This window comes from Gorilla gorilla, chromosome 1 (genome assembly GCF_029281585.2).
Source record: "Gorilla gorilla gorilla isolate KB3781 chromosome 1, NHGRI_mGorGor1-v2.1_pri, whole genome shotgun sequence".
NCBI classification, from domain to species: Eukaryota; Metazoa; Chordata; class Mammalia; order Primates; family Hominidae; genus Gorilla; species Gorilla gorilla.
Genome location: NC_073224.2, coordinates 85,232,966 through 85,253,458, shown reverse-complemented (window position 1 = coordinate 85,253,458; position 20,493 = coordinate 85,232,966). Strand labels below are relative to the sequence as shown.

Below are 20,493 nucleotides of genomic sequence, written 5' to 3'. Positions count from 1 at the left end.
ACATATAGTAGCAAATTGTATTAGTGTAGTCCTATTGGTTGTAGGTCAGTCTTTTTTCAGGTTGTCGGTTGTCTCAAGGAAAGATGGTTTATTGTAAATGTATACGTGAAAAGCGAAATGGTTATCTACACTGTTATGTGGGAGGAGGCAGCATAGTGTAATGGATTGAACCCAACACCCTAGTTTCAAATTCAATCTAATTTAGTCTTTATGTGTAAAAATCAAGACAGTAACTACATTGTAAAGTTGTTTGACTGAAATGAGATAATAGAGGTGAGAATGCCTGATAAATTTTATGGAACTATACAAATGTTGGGTGGCATTTTACATGCATATAAAATGACATATCTGCTGATTCTGTAATTGACAAATATAAAACTAACAGATGAAACGAAATTTATAAAAGTAAAGTGGATATAGGCTTTACTTTGATGCTTTTTGCGTGGTACACCTATTCTATACTATCTTTGGCTCCTGTGTTTCAGTTCTCAATGTTTTCAGCTATTGATCGTTTCTATGGTAGAATTAGCCATCTTCTACCCTACTGCTACAATAACCCCTCAAAAACAAAAGCAAAAACAACCCTTAGGTTGATATGTATCTACAACTTAATTAAATTGAAGGGAAATAGCATGAGACATAATTTTTCTTTTTTTCGTATCTATTAATAGACCAAGTTAGGGTGCATCACCAAGATGAGGGTACATTAGCTCTAAAGATGAGGATTCTCTTTGTATTTGAATGCTTATGAAAATGTTATTTATTTCTAACAACTTCTCATATGTAAGGGAACTTTATATATGCTTTGAAAAAAATGGATACTATTTTTTGAATATTTAGTCCGCAGTGATGAAATAGGTTATTTTTATATACCTTGTGTTTGTGAGATGTTTTACCTTTTACGAAATGAAGAGAACATAGAATGTTGTTTCTGTTCTAAACTGTTAAAGTTAATAGAGCTTTGTTGGGCACATACTGCCTGATGATACAGGGATGTAATATGTAGGGGAATGAAGATGTTCTCCTGTCATTTGGATTCCATGTGCATAGGTTGATGTGTCAGTCATTTCAAGCATATTAAATTGGATAATATATCTTCTTAAAATAGTCTCAGTGGGTTCACTGTGTTTTAACTATTCACGACAGCATGGAATTATAACCCTTATTCTCTATGATAGAGTTAAGCAGTTATAAACCATATATAACTGATATGTTTCACAAGTGCATGATAGCTTATTGTGATCAATTTTGTTGTGTATTGGTTATTGGAATTTGACAGTTAAAAAGTTCTATGAAATTATCATTGATATGGGAAGTTTTTTCAGAATTTCTGTGAACATTTGAATTTACTGAGTTTTTCATCCTTATTTTTCTTTCTTATGTACATCTTAAGGACTGGGGTTTTAAGGGGTGTGGCAGGAGGTTTTGGACTCGATGAGTTTCCACCGAAATGTCGGAGAAGTCAGGCCAGAGCACAAAAGCAAAGGATGGGAAAAAGTATGCAACACTCAGTTTATTTAATACTTACAAGGGGAAATCATTAGAAACACAGAAAACCACAGGTGAGTAAAATCAAGTGACACTTATGTTTTTCATGGTTTGTTTTGTTACTATAAGTGATACACCTGCTGCTATGAGAAGCTAGGATGTACCCAAGTTAATACAACGCTATTTACATTTGCCTTTTTATTCATGCACACATTTTTCAGAGGATATGTGATAAACATCTTATAATTGAAAATTTATACTTTCATAGAGCCCTTTAAAAATATTTTTGTTTTTCTCTGTTGTCAGCAGAAAAGAGGTAGAACTGTATGGCTCTAAAGGGGAAACTCAGTCAATGAGATTGATAGGCACAGACCTATATATTAGTGGGAATTTAATATCTTTTTAATTATAGACTAGAGAAAGTCCTATGTTTCGTGTGTGGGGGTGTGTGTGTGTGTGTTTGTGTATGTGTGTGTTAGATACTGTGACCTAGTGAATATAGTGAAAACTGAAAATCATGCATGGCATATTAACAGTATTCTTTATGAACATACAGTCAATACATTTATTCTCTAACATTCTAAGTTTTGAGTTTGAAATAGATTCTCTGAAAAAATATCGGTATTATCAATGTTTTCTGTAGTGTGTTGAATTGCATTGTTAAAATTTTTAAGGAAATCTGTTAAATGCTGTTAAATGGCTTGATTTCTACACTGAAATGTGTTGCAGGTGTGTAGCTTAGTTATAAAATTATTATCTTAAAATACATGAATGAAAATCATTCAGGGAATGCATTAATTCCTATTGTTTTTCTATATTGTTTGAGGAATAAAATGGGTAATAAAATAGATGTTCTAAGAAAGTTGATGTTATTGATCTTTAGTTGCAGCTCGACATGGATTACAGAGTCTTGGAAAAGTCGGTATTTCACGGCGTATGCCTCCACCTGCTAACCTCCCAAGTCTTAAAGCAGAAAACAAAGGCAATGATCCTAATGTAAACATTGTACCTAAAGATGGCACAGGGTGGGCATCAAAACAAGAGCAACATGAAGAAGAAAAGTGAGTCAAAGTCTGTTAAAGAATGAAGCCCTTCCCCTTTCTTTGTAGGGAACTTATGTTTGAGTACCTGCTATTTGCTAAGTGTTATGCTGTCTGTATTACATATTACATATTTTATACTCTTTAAAGTCTTTTGACTATAGTAACTTTTGGTTAATTTTCCCTATTAAAAGTATTTCAATTTGTCAGGGTAGAACAGATGACAGAATTGGGAATCACAACCTTGCTTATGTCATAGCCTTTATTAGGCTCCCCGCTCTCATACTACCACCAACTCAGGTATTCCCTTTCCAATATGATTAAGAGTTGACTCCGATACCTAAATTCCGTGATACTAAGGATGTCTGTCTGCCAATTTACTGTGTATCTCCAGCATTGAAACTGCCTGATGTTTCATAGGTGCTCAAGTAATAATTTGTATATACTGTAGCAAGAAAGTTAGGATAGAATTAATAGTGTCCATCTTAGTCATCCTTCTTTCAACAACTATTTAGACTTCCGTGTGTCAAGGATTTTGCCAGACTCTTAGCTAATTGAATGACCAAGCCTAAATAGTGGTAATTAAAAAAAAATAAGACAAGCCATTGGATACTTGATGTTTTCTTGCCTATCTCTTATCAAAATTCTATACTCCTGCCTGGGGAGATTTATATAGTAAATTTGACTACTTCTGTAGTAATGTATCAAATACTTAAATGCTTGTTAGCTGTAGTAAAATTATTTTATAGTAATGAGTCAGTTATAGGTATGAGTGTCCCAGAAACACATTGCATTTTGTGGGCCTCTTAACTACTTTCTTATTTTTAAGCATTACCTCATTACAAGAATTGAATAAAACTGTACACCCTTTCAAAATACCTTTTACTCATGTGAATGCATTAGGCAGGTTGCTGTTACCTCTTTGAATAACAGTAGTAAGTACAGTGGTGATCCTGTTGACTGCCAAGTGGAGAGTTTGCTTAGCTTTAGCCCTCAACTAATTTCACCAGTCCAGACTGTATGTATGTTTATACTGCTATTTTTAATTAATTATAAGTGTTCACTTCTTCAAAACAGATGTTTGGTAACTGTGTTTAATTAAAAGTGTGTGTGTGTGTGTGTGTGTGTGTGTGTTTTAAACAAAATGGAAAACAAGCAAAACTCATCTCATTGGGTTATTCAAAGGTAGAGATGAAAGACGATAAAAATAGCCATAATTCATTTAAAGGAATGTTGCAGAGAGAAAACATTTATAGGAGATTTACCAATGAATAAACATATAGCCAAAATAATTTGTACACAGGTTTACCTTAAATATAATATTGATTTTATTTAAACATACAGTATCTGAAATAATGGATTCATATTTTTTTAAAGAACACCAGAAGTGCCACCAGCACAGCCAAAACCTGGGGTTGCAGCTCCCCCAGAAGTAGCACCTGCTCCCAAATCATGGGCCAGTAACAAGCAAGGTGGGCAAGGAGATGGTAAGTGGACATTAGTTGGGGAAGCTGCCTAGGCTTGATAGTTACTGAACAGCCATGCAGGAGATAAGGGGTGAACTGTGTTTTGGTAGAGCCATAAAGCATTGTTAAAGGATACACTCGAGGCTCTTAAAAAGGTTTTTTAAAAAATCTCTTGGGCTAGCTAAATTCCAATGTCAAGAGCCATGTATGAGTCAATGATATTGGTTAAGGAAAGGAGTCTTTAAGATACCCTGTGCCCCACATCATTTTATCTTTACCTCTGCATATCCAAGCAAAGCTTGTACCTTCAAAGTATCCAGCCATCGCATAGATTGTTAGAAACCATACTCATTTTTCATCTGTGTCCCCAACCTCTCCTGTTTCAGACATGCTGCCACGATTCCTGAGAGGAGAAGAGCTAGAAAGTAGCCATAAAGCACCACTGCTGTAATATTCCCCTTTCCCCCAAGGAGTGATGGAATCCCCAGCAGAATTTAGTTTTCCCACTTTCGAAACAGGAACTGTCTATAAAACATTCTATGGAAGAACCAATCTGGGCCCTCAAGCTAGCAAAACTAGCTCTTTTAATTTATAGAAGTACAAAAAATAGGTAGGTAGGAAGTTGGGTGAATAGTGCGGTGTAATAATCTTAGCTGTAAATTAAATCAAAGTAAATGAAGCAATAAATTAAATAAAGGCATTTTAGCCTCATCTTGATCTTGGAGTCTTTATTCATCAAACACTATTTCAGTAATATGATTTGAACGAATTCTGAGAATTCTTAGCAAAGGAATTTGATGTGTATTGAAAATGTAAGGAGTCATAATGAAAGAGAAACAAGAGAAGCTCTTCACTTGCATGGTCATCTTAAATGAGTCCTCTGGAATGGTACTGGTAGATTACTGTCTTAGACTTTCATCTCCTCATGGCTGATCATTAGCTTTTCAAAGGAGTCTAGGTGAATTTTAAAGTGATATGGCTATGAACAGTCATCACTGAAATGTGGAATAATTTATGAGAAAGAGGCAGAGAGCTCTATCCTGGGAGGGTGGTTTGTATTATCTTCAGTATAAAAGTTACCTTTAATTTTTTTTAAAAAAAATCTATAGGAATCCAAGTGAATAGTCAGTTTCAGCAAGAATTTCCCAGCCTGCAGGCAGCTGGGGATCAGGAAAAAAAAGAAAAGGAAACAAATGATGACAACTATGGACCTGGACCCAGTTTACGTCCACCAAGTAAGAGTACTTTCTCTTTAATACAAAATGAGATCATATGTGTGTATTATCTTGCAATACAACCTCCTGCTTGCTGTTGCATATATTATTTGCCTAGTTTGAAAAGGCAGACTTTGTACTATAGTCACTTGCTACTCAGGTATGATTTTTGCACCGACAGTATCACTATAACTTGAGAACATGTTAGAAATGTGTCATCTTGGGCCTCGCATCCAACTTACTAAATCAAAATCTACATTTTAACAAGATGTCCAGGTGACTTTCATGTATACCAATATTTGGATTTTTTTATATTAGTTTTTGAGCAGGCTTCCCTAATATGTAACTATTTGCTTACTACTGTATTAATATTCGGTGATTCCTCACTTTCTGAGCTCAAACTGAGGAAACAAATAATTTTGGATAATGAGGGATAGTTTATGTACATTACAAAGCAAAAACTAAAAATAAAAGTATAAAATGTTCGAGGGATTTTTAAATGTCTTCTTAATTGTGATAGCTTCATACTGTCATTACCAAGTATCTTAAAGGACCTTGTTTACATGGGGAGGTTCGTCTATGACAGAAGTGTTTACAAATTCCATATTTCTAAAAACCTGATGTATTTCACATTTTTTGGCTCTTGTCAGATCTAAATAAATCTAAATCTTATTTTTCAAGCGTCATAATGTGGTTGGTGCATTTGTATTAGAAATAGATGTGCTGACTCCTCTGTTTTTTTGTTCAGTTGAATTTTCACCAGTTGTCTATTGCTGCATAACAAATTTAGCAATGTAAAACTACATACTGAACTATACTTATGATATCCCACTGTATCTGAAGGTCAGGAATCCAGGGTCAGCTTAGTTTGAGGTTCTGGCCAAGGGACTCTCTCAAAGCTTCAATGAAGCTGTCTGAAACTGACTTGACTGGGGCTGTACTTCCAAACTGACTGGTGTAGCTGTTGGCTCTTTAGTTTCATGGTCTCTTAGTGGGGCTGCTTATGACATGGCTTCTGCAGAATAAATGATGAGAGACAGACACCCTCCACCCAAGACAGAAGCCCACAGTCTTTAATAACTTAATCTGGAGAGGGACATGCTATCACTTCTGCCATATTCTACAGGTTACACAGACCAACCCTGCTATATTGTGAGAAGGGACTACACTTAGTGTAAATACCAGAAGATAAAGATCATTTGGGCTATCCAGGAGACTGGTTACCGTGCAGTGTTTCTTAGCAAAACCACCTAGCTGTTTTATTTGGTTAAGTGTAATTACACCAGATAATTTCACGCAATCTGTTCACTTGGGGGCATCTGTAACTAGCAATGATATACTGGAAACAGACAAATGAGAATATCACTGTCAACCCTTCCAGATTGTAGAAGTCCCATCTTCCTTCCCTCAGGAAACCTCAGGTGTGTCACTCTGAAACATGGCCATCTGATATATGGAGAACAGTGATTTTAATTTCTATACCAAATATTGATAAAGCTTCATAGAGAAGTTCTAATATTTTCTTCTCCCACCCCAGTATTTGCTTGTGGTGACACCCTCTGAGGTACATCCTCTCCACTTTGGAAGCCACTACTACGCAAACAACTTGAAAGCATTAGTAGGACCTGGATTAGACTTTTCCTGCTCTTTCACTCTGCTTACTTGCTTTCATTTTCCTGAAATACATTTTGGTTTCACTTTGTTTCATTTTCAGATTTTTATCTTTTTCCTTTTTTCTCTGCCTTCGTACTAGATGTTGCTTGTTGGAGAGATGGTGGTAAGGCTGCTGGCTCACCTTCGTCATCTGATCAAGATGAAAAGCTCCCTGGCCAGGATGAAAGCACAGCTGGAACATCAGAGCAAAATGATATCCTCAAAGTGGTGGAAAAGAGGATAGCTTGTGGTCCTCCACAGGCTAAACTGAATGGACAGCAGGCTGCTCTCGCTTCCCAGTATAGAGCTATGATGCCTCCTTATGTGAGTATTGTTAAATGAACAAGCATTCAAACAAGTGGTTTTTGATCTGGGGTCCAAGGAGCGAATTGTTATAGGGAAAAGTTTAGGTCTTTATTTTCATTAACATCTAACTAAAAATCAGCATTCTCTTTTATTGTATGGTATATTGTGAGAAGGGACTACACATGGTGTAAACACCAGAAGATAGAGATCATTTGGGCTATCCGGGAAACGTTACCACGCAGTGTTTCTTAGCAGAAACACCTAGCTGTTTTATTTGGTTAAGTGTAGTTGTACCAGATAGGAAACAAATCACAAGAGTATCAGCAGTATCTTTGTTATTAACAGGGATTGTAGATATTTTCATATCACATTACATTCAACATTACTTCAAAATAATTATTAGACCCATAGATAATGATCTAATAAAGAAGCACGTACGTTACCATACCACAGATTTATTTTGTAAATACAGAGAACAGTTACACTAAAATTCTGTTTAAGGTAATTGTTCTTCTTTGCAATATTTTTGTATTTTACATTATGCATTTAAAATGTTTTCCTGAGAGGAGGTCCATAGGTCCATAGGATTCATCAGACTGCCAAAGGGGTGGTTCATGGAAAAAATGATAAAGAACACTTGCTGTAGTTTCAAAGTTTTTATTTGTGTACTTTTAATATTTTTTTCAACTTCTTTTTCTTTTTTTTTTTTTTGGAGACAGAGTCTTTCTCTTTCGCCCAGGCTGGAGTGCAGTGGCATGATCTCAGCTCACTGCACCCTCTGCCCCCTGGGTTCAAGCAATTCTTGTGCCTCCGCCTCCCGAGTAGCTGAAATTACAGGCATATGCCACCACACCTGGCTTTTTTTTTTTTTTTTTTTTTTTAGTAGAGATGGGGTTTTGCCATGTTGGCAAGGCTGGTTTTGAACTCCTGACATCAAGTAGTCTGCCCACCTTGGCCCCTCAGAGTGTTGGGATTACAGACATGAGCCACCTCACTTGGCCTTTAAACTTTTTTTAATGGAAAATTTTAAACATGTACAAAAATAAAGATAACAGTGCAATGAATCTGCCTCTTTTCCTACCACTTTTTTTTTTTTTTTGAAACAGAGTCTCGCTCTGTCACCCAGGCTGGAGTGCAGTGGCATGATGTCGGCTCACTGCAACCTCTGCCTCCTAGGTTCAAGCAATTAACCTAGCCTTAGCCTCCTGAGTAGCTGGGATTATAGCTGCCCGCCACCATACCTGGCTAATTTTTATATTTTTAGTAGAGACAGGATTTTGCCATGTTGGCAAGGTTGGTCTTGAACTCCTAACCTCAAGTGATCCACCCGCCTCAGCCTCCCAAAGTGCTGGGATTATAGGCATGAGTCACCATGCCCACTCTTTTCCTACCACTTTGGATTACTAAAGCAAATCCAAGATATTTCATCAGTAAATATTTTAAGTTCTATTTTAAAGGATAAAGACTTGGGGAGAAGGTTTGCAATGCTGTTATACGTAAAAAGAAAACTAATTCCTTGATATTCTCAAATATTATGTTAGTATTCCAGTAATTGTCTCATAATTAGGATCCAGGCAACATCCATTCATTGAGATTGGTTCATATTTCTTTTAAGAATCTTGTTACCTATAGATATTTCTATCTCCTGTTTCCTTTGGAGCTTATCTGTTATAATTTGTTAACCTGTGAAGTTCCTCAGATTTTGGATTTTGTTGATTCTATCTTTAATTTCATTTATTATATACTCTGGCACCCACCCCTGCCGTCCCACCACGTTTTCTAAATTATTAGTTAGGTTTGGTGTCCTCATTCTTTGTTTACTTTCAGCCCAATGTAAAGTTGTAAAGCAAGTCACATGTGCCTGGATACATCCATTTAGTTTTCCAGAAGACTCATTACTCTCATAGGAAACAAAAATCTAGGTCATATTTATTTAGTTTGTTGTTTAACTCCTAATGTTTGAATCCTAAATATCCATCATACTTTCCATTCCTTCATATTGTTGATTTTATTTAAAAATATGGAATGCTTCATGAATTTGTATGTTATTTTTATGCGGGGGCTGTGCTAATCTTCTCTGTGTTGTTCCAATTTTGCTGCCAAAGTGAGCATATACATTACTATTTTTTAATCATTCTAGACTAACAGAGGGAGATGAATGATTAAATACAATTACTTGTTAAATGTTTTTTGCTCTGACGCCTAGGCTGGAGTGCAGTGGCACCATCTCGGGTCACTGTAGCCTCCACCTCCCAGGTTCAAGCGATTCTCCCGCCTCAACCTTCCAAGTAGCTGGGATTACAGGGGCACGCCATCACGCCCAGCTAATTCTTGTATTTTTAGTAGAGACAGGGTTTCACCATGTTGGCTGGGCTAGTCTCGATCTCCTGACTTGAGGTGATCCTTCCTCCTCGGCCTCCCAAAGTGCTGGGATTACAGGCGTGAGCCACCGTGCCTGGCCATTAAATGTTTTCCTAAAAGAAGTTTGGGAGTATGCTGACCTGGCCTTGAAAAATGATTTATACCCAATTACTTTTTTTCTAATCGTTTTCAAATTGTGCTACCAAAGACCCCTGAACTTTGAGGTGAGAGGGTAGGATAGGAAAGAGGGGAAACCATGTGGGCATCATTCCCACTTTCATCAGTGATTATATTTGAATAAAGTGTTCCACTAATTAACAAAAACATTTAAATATCACTACTGTATACTGAGAATTTAAAATTTGTTTCTAAAATGAATTTTCTGGCAAATTCCTAGACTTTAAGCATTTTTTAAGACCACATGAAATTATGTCTGGAATGACCAGATGAAGGATTTAATGCAACTTTAGCTATGAACATATGCCTCCAGTAGTGTCTTTATTAACTTCAGTATAGAAGTGTGATGCAACTGAAAATTCTCCAGAGAATCCCTCAGTTTCCCCAGCTGAGTTTCAGCTGTTGCTTGACTTAATTAACATTGCTTCAACCTGACTTAAGAGAAATTTCTTCTCCTTTTTTTTTTTTTTTTATAAAGACGGAGTTTCACTCTGTCGCCAGGCTGGAGTGCAGTGGTGCGATCTCAGCTCACTGCAACCTCCGCCTCCTGGGTTCAAGTGATTGTTGTGTCTCAGCATCCTGAGTTACTGGGATTACAGGCATGCCCACCACACCTAGCTAATTTTTTTGTATGTTTAGTAGAGACAGGGTTTCACCATGTTAACCAGGATGGTCTCCATCTCCTGACCTCGTGATCTACCCGCTTCGGCCTCCCAAAGTGCTGGGATTGCAGGCGTGAGCCACTGCACCTGACTGAGAAATTTCTTCTTTAGACAGCATAATCATATAAACATAGCCTTACTTCAAATGTAAGAATTTTCTTATCTAACACACAGTTACTACTTACTTTTTAGAAAAACTAGTCTTCTATTTCAGGATATAAATTATGTTTTTACAGTAATATAATTTCCTATTATTTACATAATTTGACTTGGATATAAGCATATAGTCAATGACCAAGACATTCTTTGACCCTTCTTCCCTTCAAAATCATAGGATGAATCCCTTGGTGTTATTTGTTCTCAGAATCTATCTTATGTCTTCTCTTAAGTTTAGTTTCCCAGAGCCAAGTTCCTACAGAGAACAGTATCTGGACCTGTGTGGGACAGTTTATAATGATCATCTGTGCAGTAACTTGATTGAGAATTCACCTATGCCATATACATAGAAAATTTCTGGATAGCTCTCTGTCCCCCTTTTCCAACTCACTTCCCTGGATTGTGGACTGTCTTTTAATTTTATCTGAGCTGAGTTCTTCTTCCCCATGCCTGCCACCCCTACATTTTTCTTTTTGAGGTGCTGGGGCTGGTGACTGATGTTATCCTCCTTATCCACAAATCTGCCTCTGATTATTCTACTCCTGCTTATGGAGGAAGGCCAACAGCATTTGCTTTTCAAATATTTTCACTTTGCCGTTTGCTAGGGTGCATGTGTGTACATATCCTGTTGATACAATTACTTTAATGTAATTTATATCTTGTTGACACAGTTACTTTAATGTAATTTTACATTACATATCTCATTGATACAGTTACTTTAATGTGTACATATCTTGTTGATAGTTACTTTAATGTAATTTTATTAATATAATACAGAAGTTTTTCATATGTGCTCTAGTTATTCTATTTATAAAGAGTTGGTAGTGGCAGTGGCCTTGGAAATGGGTTGCTATTGAGGATGAACAGATAACAGTCATTAATAGTTTTATTCACTTAAATCAGTGTTTCTATAAATTATAACTTCAGGCCTAGGCTCAGATTTATATATATATATAATTTTTTTAAATAACTAGGTTGCTAAATTTATCACAATTTTTTGTTTCCTTCAATTCAGATGTTCCAACAGTATCCGAGGATGACGTATCCTCCTCTACATGGTCCCATGAGATTCCCACCTTCTTTATCTGAAACAAACAAGTAAGGCTATTAAATGATTAAAGTCTATAAGGAATATATGCTTGTTAAGATTTCCTGAAGGTTGAGTGGATTGTGTGATTCTGAGTTGTGTAATTGATCGTTTTCCTATCCTCACAGTACAGTTGTCATTAGTAAATAATTGGCTAACTCTTATAAGACAGAACAGAAATAATTCATTCTTTTAAGCATTTAAATTAATTTACATAGGATTTTGAAAACTGAAAACCAGGCTGGGGACGGTGGCTCACCCCTGTAATCCCAGCACTTTGGAAGGCCAAGGTGGGCGATTTGCCTGAGGTCAGGAGTTCAAGGCCAGCCTGGCCAGCATGGTGAAACCCTGTTTCTATTAAAAAAGTGCAAAACAATTAGTCGGACGTGGTGGCGTGCACCTGTAATCCCAGCTACTTGGGAGGCTGAGGCAGGAGAATTGCTTGAACCCAGGAGGCAGAAGTTGCAATGAGCCGAGATTGTGCCATTGCACTCCAGCCTGAGCGACAGAGCAAGACTCCATCTCAAAACAAAAAGAAAACTGAAAAACATGGCCCTAAAATTGATGACACTTGTTTTTCTCTTCTTCCTTTCATATTACGGACTCCCCATTTTCTTTCTTTTTTTTTTTTTGCTTATTATATGAGACTTGAACATCCTCTCGAATTATTTTCCTCAAAATATATATTTTGAAGTTAGTTTTATTCATATCGTTATCCTTTTAACATATATTTGTTTTATCTTAAATATTTGAGAATTCTTAAAAACTTTGTCAGCTGTTACTTAAGTTACGTATTATCCTATCATTACATATTAATATTAATTTTTTCATACACATGTCCATGCAGAACATATTAGGTATCTTGGTGTAGAAAACACTAATGTTGAAATGAACTAAATTCCAATCTTTTAGTATTCTCCCAGTTTAGTATCATAAACTTTTGTATCTTTTCCATGACCTGCCTTTCCTTAGAGGCCTTCGAGGAAGAGGCCCACCTCCTTCATGGGCCTCTGAGCCTGAACGCCCATCCATTCTTAGTGCATCAGAACTGAAGGAGCTTGATAAATTTGATAACCTAGATGCTGAAGCTGATGAAGGTTGGGCAGGTAAGAGGCAAAATTAATTAAGTCCTTTAAATTGTTACATGCTTTCAAGCAGCCAGTCTGAGTTTTCCTTAATTTAATAGGTGCTCAGATGGAAGTAGATTATACAGAGCAACTGAATTTCAGTGATGATGATGAACAAGGAAGTAACAGTCCTAAAGAGAATAACAGGTAAGTTGTGATATCTTTTACTAATAACAGTATGAATTTGTTGATACAATATTAGCTACTTATGCAAAGAGGCTTTGTTAATAGACAATTGTTTGTTATTTGTAGAATTTATATATTCTCAGAAGTTTTACTGAATAGAGGGTGCTTAATGAGCTAGATTAATACAGTATACAGCTAATCAAGGAATTAAAATTTGATGCGTCTCAAGAAAGTTTATTTAAAAACATTTAGGGCTGGGTGCGGTGGCTCACATCTGTAATCCCAGCACTTTGGGAGGCCGAGGCAGGCAGATCACTTGAGGTCAGGAGTTCGAGACCAGCTTGGCCGACATGGTGAAACCCCATCTCTACTAAAAATACAAAAATTATCCAGGCGTGGTGGTGCATGCCTGTAATCCCAGCTACTCAGGAGGCTAAGGCAGGAGAATCACTTGAATCCGGGAGGTGGAGGTTGCAGTGAGCCAAGATCATGCCACTGCACTCCAGTCTGGGTGACAGAGCAAGACTGTATCTCAAAAAAAAAAGATATTTAGATGCTTGGCACCTAGTTTGGAGATCTTTTGAGAATTGGTATTAGGAACAATTTTAAACTGTTACATGCTTGACCTGATCTGTATTTACAAAATTGGAGAATAATTCCCTGGGTTACTACAGCTGCTTAAGGTCCTCGATTTCTTAAAACTTAGTAAACTGCATTAGGGCCTTGGAAAATGGGGAGCTTTTTATTTCTTTTTCCTTCATTCTGGAATATTGGAGCACCAGTCAGGAATATATGGGTTATATATCATAGAAGTTGGGCTTTTAAAATATATGGAAGTTTGGAAGCACATTTGGTATAATTTTTCAGTTATGGCATTGTGACAAACATCGTTTTATGATCATTTAACAGATACCTGTGGTTTGTCGTGGCTTTGAAAAAATACTGTAGTTTGATTTATCTTTTTATTAAATCAGAATAAATTAGAATGCAGTTAAATAATAATTCCAATATTACCCAGTTATATTTGGATTGTATTTCTTACGTAGAGGAGATAGGAAATTATGTGATTATATTCTTTTGCCAGGATATATGCCTGACGTGTGTTTAGATTTGACAACTACTGTATTGCACTTTCATAGTATATATTTATTGAAAGAACAAATTAGCACTAATGGGTCACACACCCATCTCATTCCTTAATACATTTCCCCCCTCCAGAAACCATACAGAAATAATTTTTTAATTGCAAAAATAATGTGTGTACTTATGATACAGTTGGTCCACTTTATTTCTTCTGCATTTTGATTTTTCAGTGAGGATCAAGGTTCAAAAGCCTCTGAAAACAATGAAAACAAAAAAGAAACAGATGAAGTTTCCAACACTAAATCATCTTCCCAAATACCTGCCCAACCATCAGTAGCAAAAGTTCCCTATGGGAAAGGACCTTCATTTAATCAGGTTTGTTGGACTCATGGAGATCCTTGTTATTGCAAGGATCTCCTTATTGTAATTACTGTGTAATACTATGGATAATTATTCTTACCACGGAGTGGAACGGGACTTAGAAAAAGGAAACTGTGTATTTTTTTCTTGAATAGTCTTGAATCTATCATAATTTTTATTGCATTTAACCGGAATTATCAATACAGTAGGTAAAATTATCAAGTGAAAACTAAAGCTTCACATTTTTTTTACCTTATGATATAGCTCAGTCATAGCAAAGTGTAGGGATAATATTTTTCTAAAATAAAATAAACATTGCTGAAGTGCTTTATGGTTTATTGAATACTTAAATACTAGTCAGTCTTTTTGTGTGAATGGTACACTATCTATAGGGAAATCACATAGTGAGTAGGGAGATCTAAAGTCTGAATCATTTTGAAGAACATTGTGAATGAAGGGAAATGTGTGTGCAACAGATATTTGATCCCACTTCTGAGATGGTAAATGGTTGCAAAAGCTGCATTATAAACTGGGAATAAAAAGGGCTACTTTCAAGGGAGTCCACTTATCTCTTTATTAAGGAATCAGTATAGTTAGCATGTATTTGTTGGATTCATACAAAATAGATGGAGGAACTTGTCCCTTCTGAGGGCTAAAAGGAGGTAGCTAACAGTTTCCTCGACAGGAAAAAAAAGTCAGTAAGCAGTTACGTGTGCTAAGTGGCGTAATCATAGAGGGTACAAAATAAGTTCTTTGAGAATTCATTTAAGGTAGAAGGCTGCAGAAGACTGAGTACTTGAGCTAATTCTTAAACAAGCATGATTTAGGCAGTATACAAAGGGAATATAGCTGTTACAAGCAGTGGAAACACATGTAGAGAAGTATGAGAAAACATGGCACATTCAAGAAATTCTAAGTAGTTTGATATGGGAGAGAGGTAAGAGAGCTATGTAAGAACCACTTCTTTAAAATGTATGCTATATGAGGGTTTTAATCTTAAGGCATTGATGATCCATTGAAGAATAAATTTATGAACCCTGAAAAAGAAGAATTTTTAAAATAACATTTTAATAACTTTTTTGTGTGACTGTTTACTTATTGGCATAATGGGGAATGAGAATTTTTCATGAAAGAATAGAGGAATAGATGGAATATGTCTTGATGTCTTTGACTTTTTTGTGACAGTCGTGACAGTTTATGTGACAGTTTATATTAGCAAGTGAATGTTTCATATATTTTGTTCCATTATGTTTTAGATTTTCTTTTTTTAAGATAAATCTCATATTTTTAGTTTGCCACTAGAAAAGAATTGAGCTTACATAAATAAAATTTAGTAATTAGAGGTATAGATCTCCTCAGTCAGATTTGCTGGATCAGAATTCCAGAACAGCTAGACTAAAATTCTTTTTTTCCCTCTTGAGACAGAGCCTTGCTCTTTCACCCAGGCTGGAATGGAGTTGCGCTATCTTGGCTCACTGCAACCTCCACCTCCTGGGCTCAAGAGATTCTTGTGCCTCAGCCTCCCAACTAGCTGGGACTATAGTGGTGCACCACCACACCCAGCTAATTTTTGTATTTTTATTAGGGCTGGGGTTTCCCCATGTTGGCCAGGCTGGTCTTGAACTCCTGGCCTCAAATGACCCACCCGCCTCAGCCTCCCAAAGTGCTGGGATTACAGGCGTGAGGCACCACGCCTGGCTAAAATTTTTATTGTAAAGTGCATTTAAGATTCTAACCTTACTGAAATAGCAGAGTGATTGCATAGAAAGTAATCTTGTAATGAGTGATATGCTTTTATTTAAAAAGAGAGGAGAAAGATGTTTAGCAATCTTATGGTATTGAGAAAATCATTACATTCAGAAATATATCTTTTTTTTTTTTTTGGAGATGGAGTCTTGATCTGTCTCCCAGGCTGTAATGCAAGTGGCGTGATCTCCGCTCACTGCAACCTCTGCCTCTCAGGTTCAAGCAATTCTTCTGCCTCAGCCTCCCAAGTAGCTGGGATTACAGGCTCCCGCCACCATGCCTGGCTAATTTTTGTATCTTTAGTAGAGACAGGTTTCGCCATGTTCGCCAGGCTGGTCTCTAACTCCTGACCTTGTGATCCGCCCGCCTTGGCCTCCCGAAGTGCTAGGCTCACAGGCATGAGCCACCATGCCCGGCTGAAATATTTCTAATAGATATATCTTTTCTTTTTCTTTCCTTTTTTGAGACGGAGTCTTGCTCTGTCACCCAGGCTGGAGTGCAGTAGCACGATCTTGGCTCACTGCAACCTCCGCCTCCCAGGTTCAAGCAGTTCTCCTGTCTCAGCCTCCAGAGTAGCTGGGATTACAGGCATCCGCCACCATGCCTGGCTAATTTTTGTATTTTTAGTAGAGACAGGGTTTTGCCATGTTGGCCAGGCTGGTCTTGAACTCCTGACCTCAGGTGATCCGCCTGCCTCGGCCTCCCAAAGTGCTGGGATTACACGTGTGAATCACCGCACCCAGCAGATATATTTTTTCTTATATGGTTCTTTTTAAGTAATTCTTTCAAGCTGGTGTGGTGGCTCACATCTGTAATCCTAGCACTTTAGGAGGCCAAGGCAGGGAGATCACTTGACATCAGGAGTTCGAGAACAGCCTGGCCAACATGGCAAAACCCTGTCTCTACTAAAAATGCAAAATTACCTGGTTGTGGTGGCAGGCGCCTGTAATCCCAGGTATTTAGCAGGCTGAAGCATGAGAATTGCTTGGCCCCGGGGGACAGAGGTTGCAGTGAGCCAAGATCATGCCACTGCACTCCAGCATGGGCGACAGAGCAAGACTGTCTCCAGAATAATAAGAATAATTCTTTCTTCTTTATAATAGGAACGTGGAACATCTTCACATCTGCCACCACCTCCAAAGTTGCTTGCACAGCAGGTAAATTTTAACTAAGTGCTTGTTTATGGATTATATATTTTATTTGACCTTTTGTTTTGGTGGAAAGACACCAAATTTTTTATTCAAAACTTTTATGAAACAGTTACTAACTTTTTACCTTGTGACTCTCACATGTCTTACTCTTCATCCTTTTCATTTTCATTCTCAGTTGATAAGCATGCTTCAAGTTTCACTAAGAAAATAAGAAGTACCTAGGAGATCACTTTTTTTTTTCCATCTCACTGCCCGTATACTTTTTCTTCCTATTGTTTTTGGTGCTAAGGACACTTTTTTACTTGGTTCCTGGTATCCTTTTCCACTTATGATAATGTTATCTCATATTTTAAGAAAAACAACTTCACAAAAACCTCTCTCTTTACATTACTCCATCCCACTTTCCATCCCATTGCAGTGTCTACCCTATTTCTCTGTTCTCCATCAGTGATTTTTTTTTTTTTTTAGACGGAGTCTAGCTCTGTCGCCCAGGCAGGAGTGCAGTGGCGTGATCTTGGCTCACTGCAACCTCTGCCTCCTGGGTTCACAACATTCTCCTGCCTCAGCTTCCTGAGTGGCTGGCACTACAGGTGCCCGCCACCACGCCCGGCTAATTTTTTGTGTTTTTTTTAGTAGAGACGGGGTTTCACCGTGTTAGCCAGGACGGTCTCGATATCCTGACCTCGTGATCCGCCCGCCTCGGCCTCCCAAAGTGCTGGGATTACAGGCGTGAGCCACCGTGCCCGGCCAATGAAATTCTTTTAGTGAACTATTTATACTTACCGTCTTTTGCTGCTCATTCTCTCATTAGCCCTCTCCAGGCATGCTTTCTTTTCCCACTCTACCTTTGAAACTATTATTATCAGAGTCAATGATGACTTCCATCTTGACAAATTCAGTTTTCTTGTCTTCATCTCATTTAAATCTCAGCTGAGTCATTGACATAGTTGATTTCTCCATCTTTCTTTTGTATATGCATATATTTTTAGAGACAAGGTCTTGCTTTGTGGCCCAGGCTGGAGTGCAGTGGTGTAATCATAGCTCACTGCCACCTGGACTCCTGGGCTCAAGGGATCCTCTCACCTCCCCAGCAGCTGGGACTACAGGTGCCCGCCACCACGCCCGGCTAATTTTTTGTGTTTTTTTTAGTAGAGACGGGGTTTCACCGTGTTAGCCAGGACGGTCTCGATATCCTGACCTCGTGATCCGCCCGCCTCGGCCTCCCAAAGTGCTGGGATTACAGGCGTGAGCCACCGCGCCCGGCCAATGAAATTCTTTTAGTGAACTATTTATACTTACCGTCTTTTGCTGCTCATTCTCTCATTAGCCCTCTCCAGGCATGCTTTCTTTTCCCACTCTACCTTTGAAACTATTATTATCAGAGTCAATGATGACTTCCATCTTGACAAATTCAGTTTTCTTGTCTTCATCTCATTTAAATCTCAGCTGAGTCATTGACATAGTTGATTTCTCCATCTTTCTTTTGTATATGCATATATTTTTAGAGACAAGGTCTTGCTTTGTGGCCCAGGCTGGAGTGCAGTGGTGTAATCATAGCTCACTGCCACCTGGACTCCTGGGCTCAAGGGATCCTCTCACCTCCCCAGCAGCTGGGACTACAGGTGCACACCACCACGCCAGGCTAATTTTTTGCAGAGACAGGGTCTCATCTTCATGCCCAGGCTGGTCTCGAACTCCTAGATAAGACATCCACCTTGACCTACCAAAGTGCTGGAATTACAGACTTGAGCCACCATCCCTGGCCTATCCTTAAAACACTTTTTTATCTACTTGCATCTGAGACACCTCGCTGTTTTGTTTTTCTTTGCTTTCTATTCCTTCTGGGCCTCCTACACTTCGAGTGTTGGAGCACTCAGCCTTTTTCTCAGTCCAGTTTAAAAATCTGTATCCTTTTCCTTGGGGATGTCTTCTATGAGCTGATGGCATTCAAATGTACATTTAGCCCGAAAAGCTTTGCACTGACTTTTAAGAGTCATATATTCAACAATCAACTCAACATCTCCACTTGGATCTCTAGTAAACAGCTCAAATATGTCCAAACCATAACACACACCCCCACCTTCCCTGCATACCCACAGTGCTGCTTCTCCTGTCTTTCCCATTTCAGGTAATGGCATTATCATTCACATATTTGCTAAGGCTGAAACTTAGAAGTTACTCTTAACTCTTCTTTTTTTACCGTACATCTAGCTTTATCTATCAGCAGATTGTCACCTGTACCTTCAAAATGTACACTGACTACTTGCTACCACCTTTTATATTTCCTTTGAACTATTGGAGTGGGTTCTTGACAGATACTGCTTTCCTCTTATGCTGCCTGCTCACTTGCCACCTTCATCCCATATTCTTCTGTAGTAGTTGTCTTTTTAAAACTGTGGATTAGGTCCATTACTCCTTGTTCAGGTCCTTCTCATGATCTTTCAGCTCTCTGTCTACTTTTCTAATTTCATCTGCTGTTCTCACCACATACACATTGCTCTTCTTGACTTTTTTACTTGTTCTTCTTTCTAACTAGCAGATTTTCTTTTCCCGAAATCGTTGTTATGATCAGGGTCTCCAGACCTTCTGTAATCACCCTACTGTGATAGCTGCACATATCACAACCATCACCATCATTTCCAGCAGTCCCTCTCCTCATAACCACTGAAAGCTCTTTATAACATTTCTGCATACACAGAAACTAAAACTAAAACATCTAGAAAAAAGTATAGAAGATCAAGTGTTCATGAACTTGGAGCTGACAAAGTTTTCTTCGATAAATAAGACCTTGGCCACGAATTAGAAAGGAAAAGCAGCTGGTCAGTTGGACTTTGGAGAACGTTTCCCAGAGAATGCAAAGATATGTTACAGAAAAAAATATTCCTAATACATCTCACGAAGGACTTGTATCTGGGCTTTTTTTTTTTTTTTTTTCTTTTTTGCGCGACAGAGTCTTGCTCTGTTGCCGAGGCTGGAGCAAGATTTCAGCTCATTGCAGCCTAAACCTCCTGGGCTCAAGCGATCCTCCTGCCTCAGCCTACCAAGTAGCTGGGACCACAGGCATGTGCCTCTGTGCCTGGTTAATTTTTTTGTATTTTTTGTAGAGATGGGGTTTCGCCATGTTGCCCAGGCTAGTCTTGAACTCCTGAGCTCAAGCAGTCCTCCTGCCTTGGCCTCCTAAAGTGCTGGGATTACAGATGTGAGCCACCGTGTCTAGCCTGGGCCGTATTTTTTTTTTTTTTTTTAATATCTTACAACTCAATAATACGTAGTTAAACAAAAAGACTTGA

At 38.0% G+C, this 20,493-nt stretch overlaps 1 protein-coding gene and 1 non-coding gene across 14 annotated transcripts in view; one reads left to right on the top strand and one right to left on the bottom strand.

Annotated features, from left to right (window-relative positions):
* PRRC2C (proline rich coiled-coil 2C) overlaps positions 1–20,493 on the top strand; it is a 108,261-nt gene that overhangs the window by 25,537 nt on the left and 62,231 nt on the right. For 8 of the 13 annotated variants that reach the window (XM_019026585.4, XM_055377660.2, XM_019026615.4 and 5 more), the window contains exons 2-11: positions 1,394–1,562; positions 2,372–2,549; positions 3,906–4,015; positions 5,104–5,229; positions 6,962–7,185; positions 11,539–11,621; positions 12,583–12,716; positions 12,797–12,884; positions 14,177–14,321; positions 17,156–17,209. In XM_019026585.4, the coding sequence (XP_018882130.2) occupies positions 1,451–1,562; positions 2,372–2,549; positions 3,906–4,015; positions 5,104–5,229; positions 6,962–7,185; positions 11,539–11,621; positions 12,583–12,716; positions 12,797–12,884; positions 14,177–14,321; positions 17,156–17,209 (1,254 nt within the window). In that variant the 5' untranslated portion in view covers positions 1,394–1,450. The remainder of the gene's footprint in view (positions 1–1,393; positions 1,563–2,371; positions 2,550–3,905; positions 4,016–5,103; positions 5,230–6,961; positions 7,186–11,538; positions 11,622–12,582; positions 12,717–12,796; positions 12,885–14,176; positions 14,322–17,155; positions 17,210–20,493) is intronic. The other 5 variants (XM_019026588.4, XM_019026617.4, XM_019026602.4 and 2 more) reach the window with 3 other exon arrangements.
* Positions 9,182–9,285, bottom strand: LOC115932219 (U6 spliceosomal RNA). The gene has a single exon (XR_004068537.3). It is a non-coding gene; the product is annotated as a U6 spliceosomal RNA (small nuclear RNA).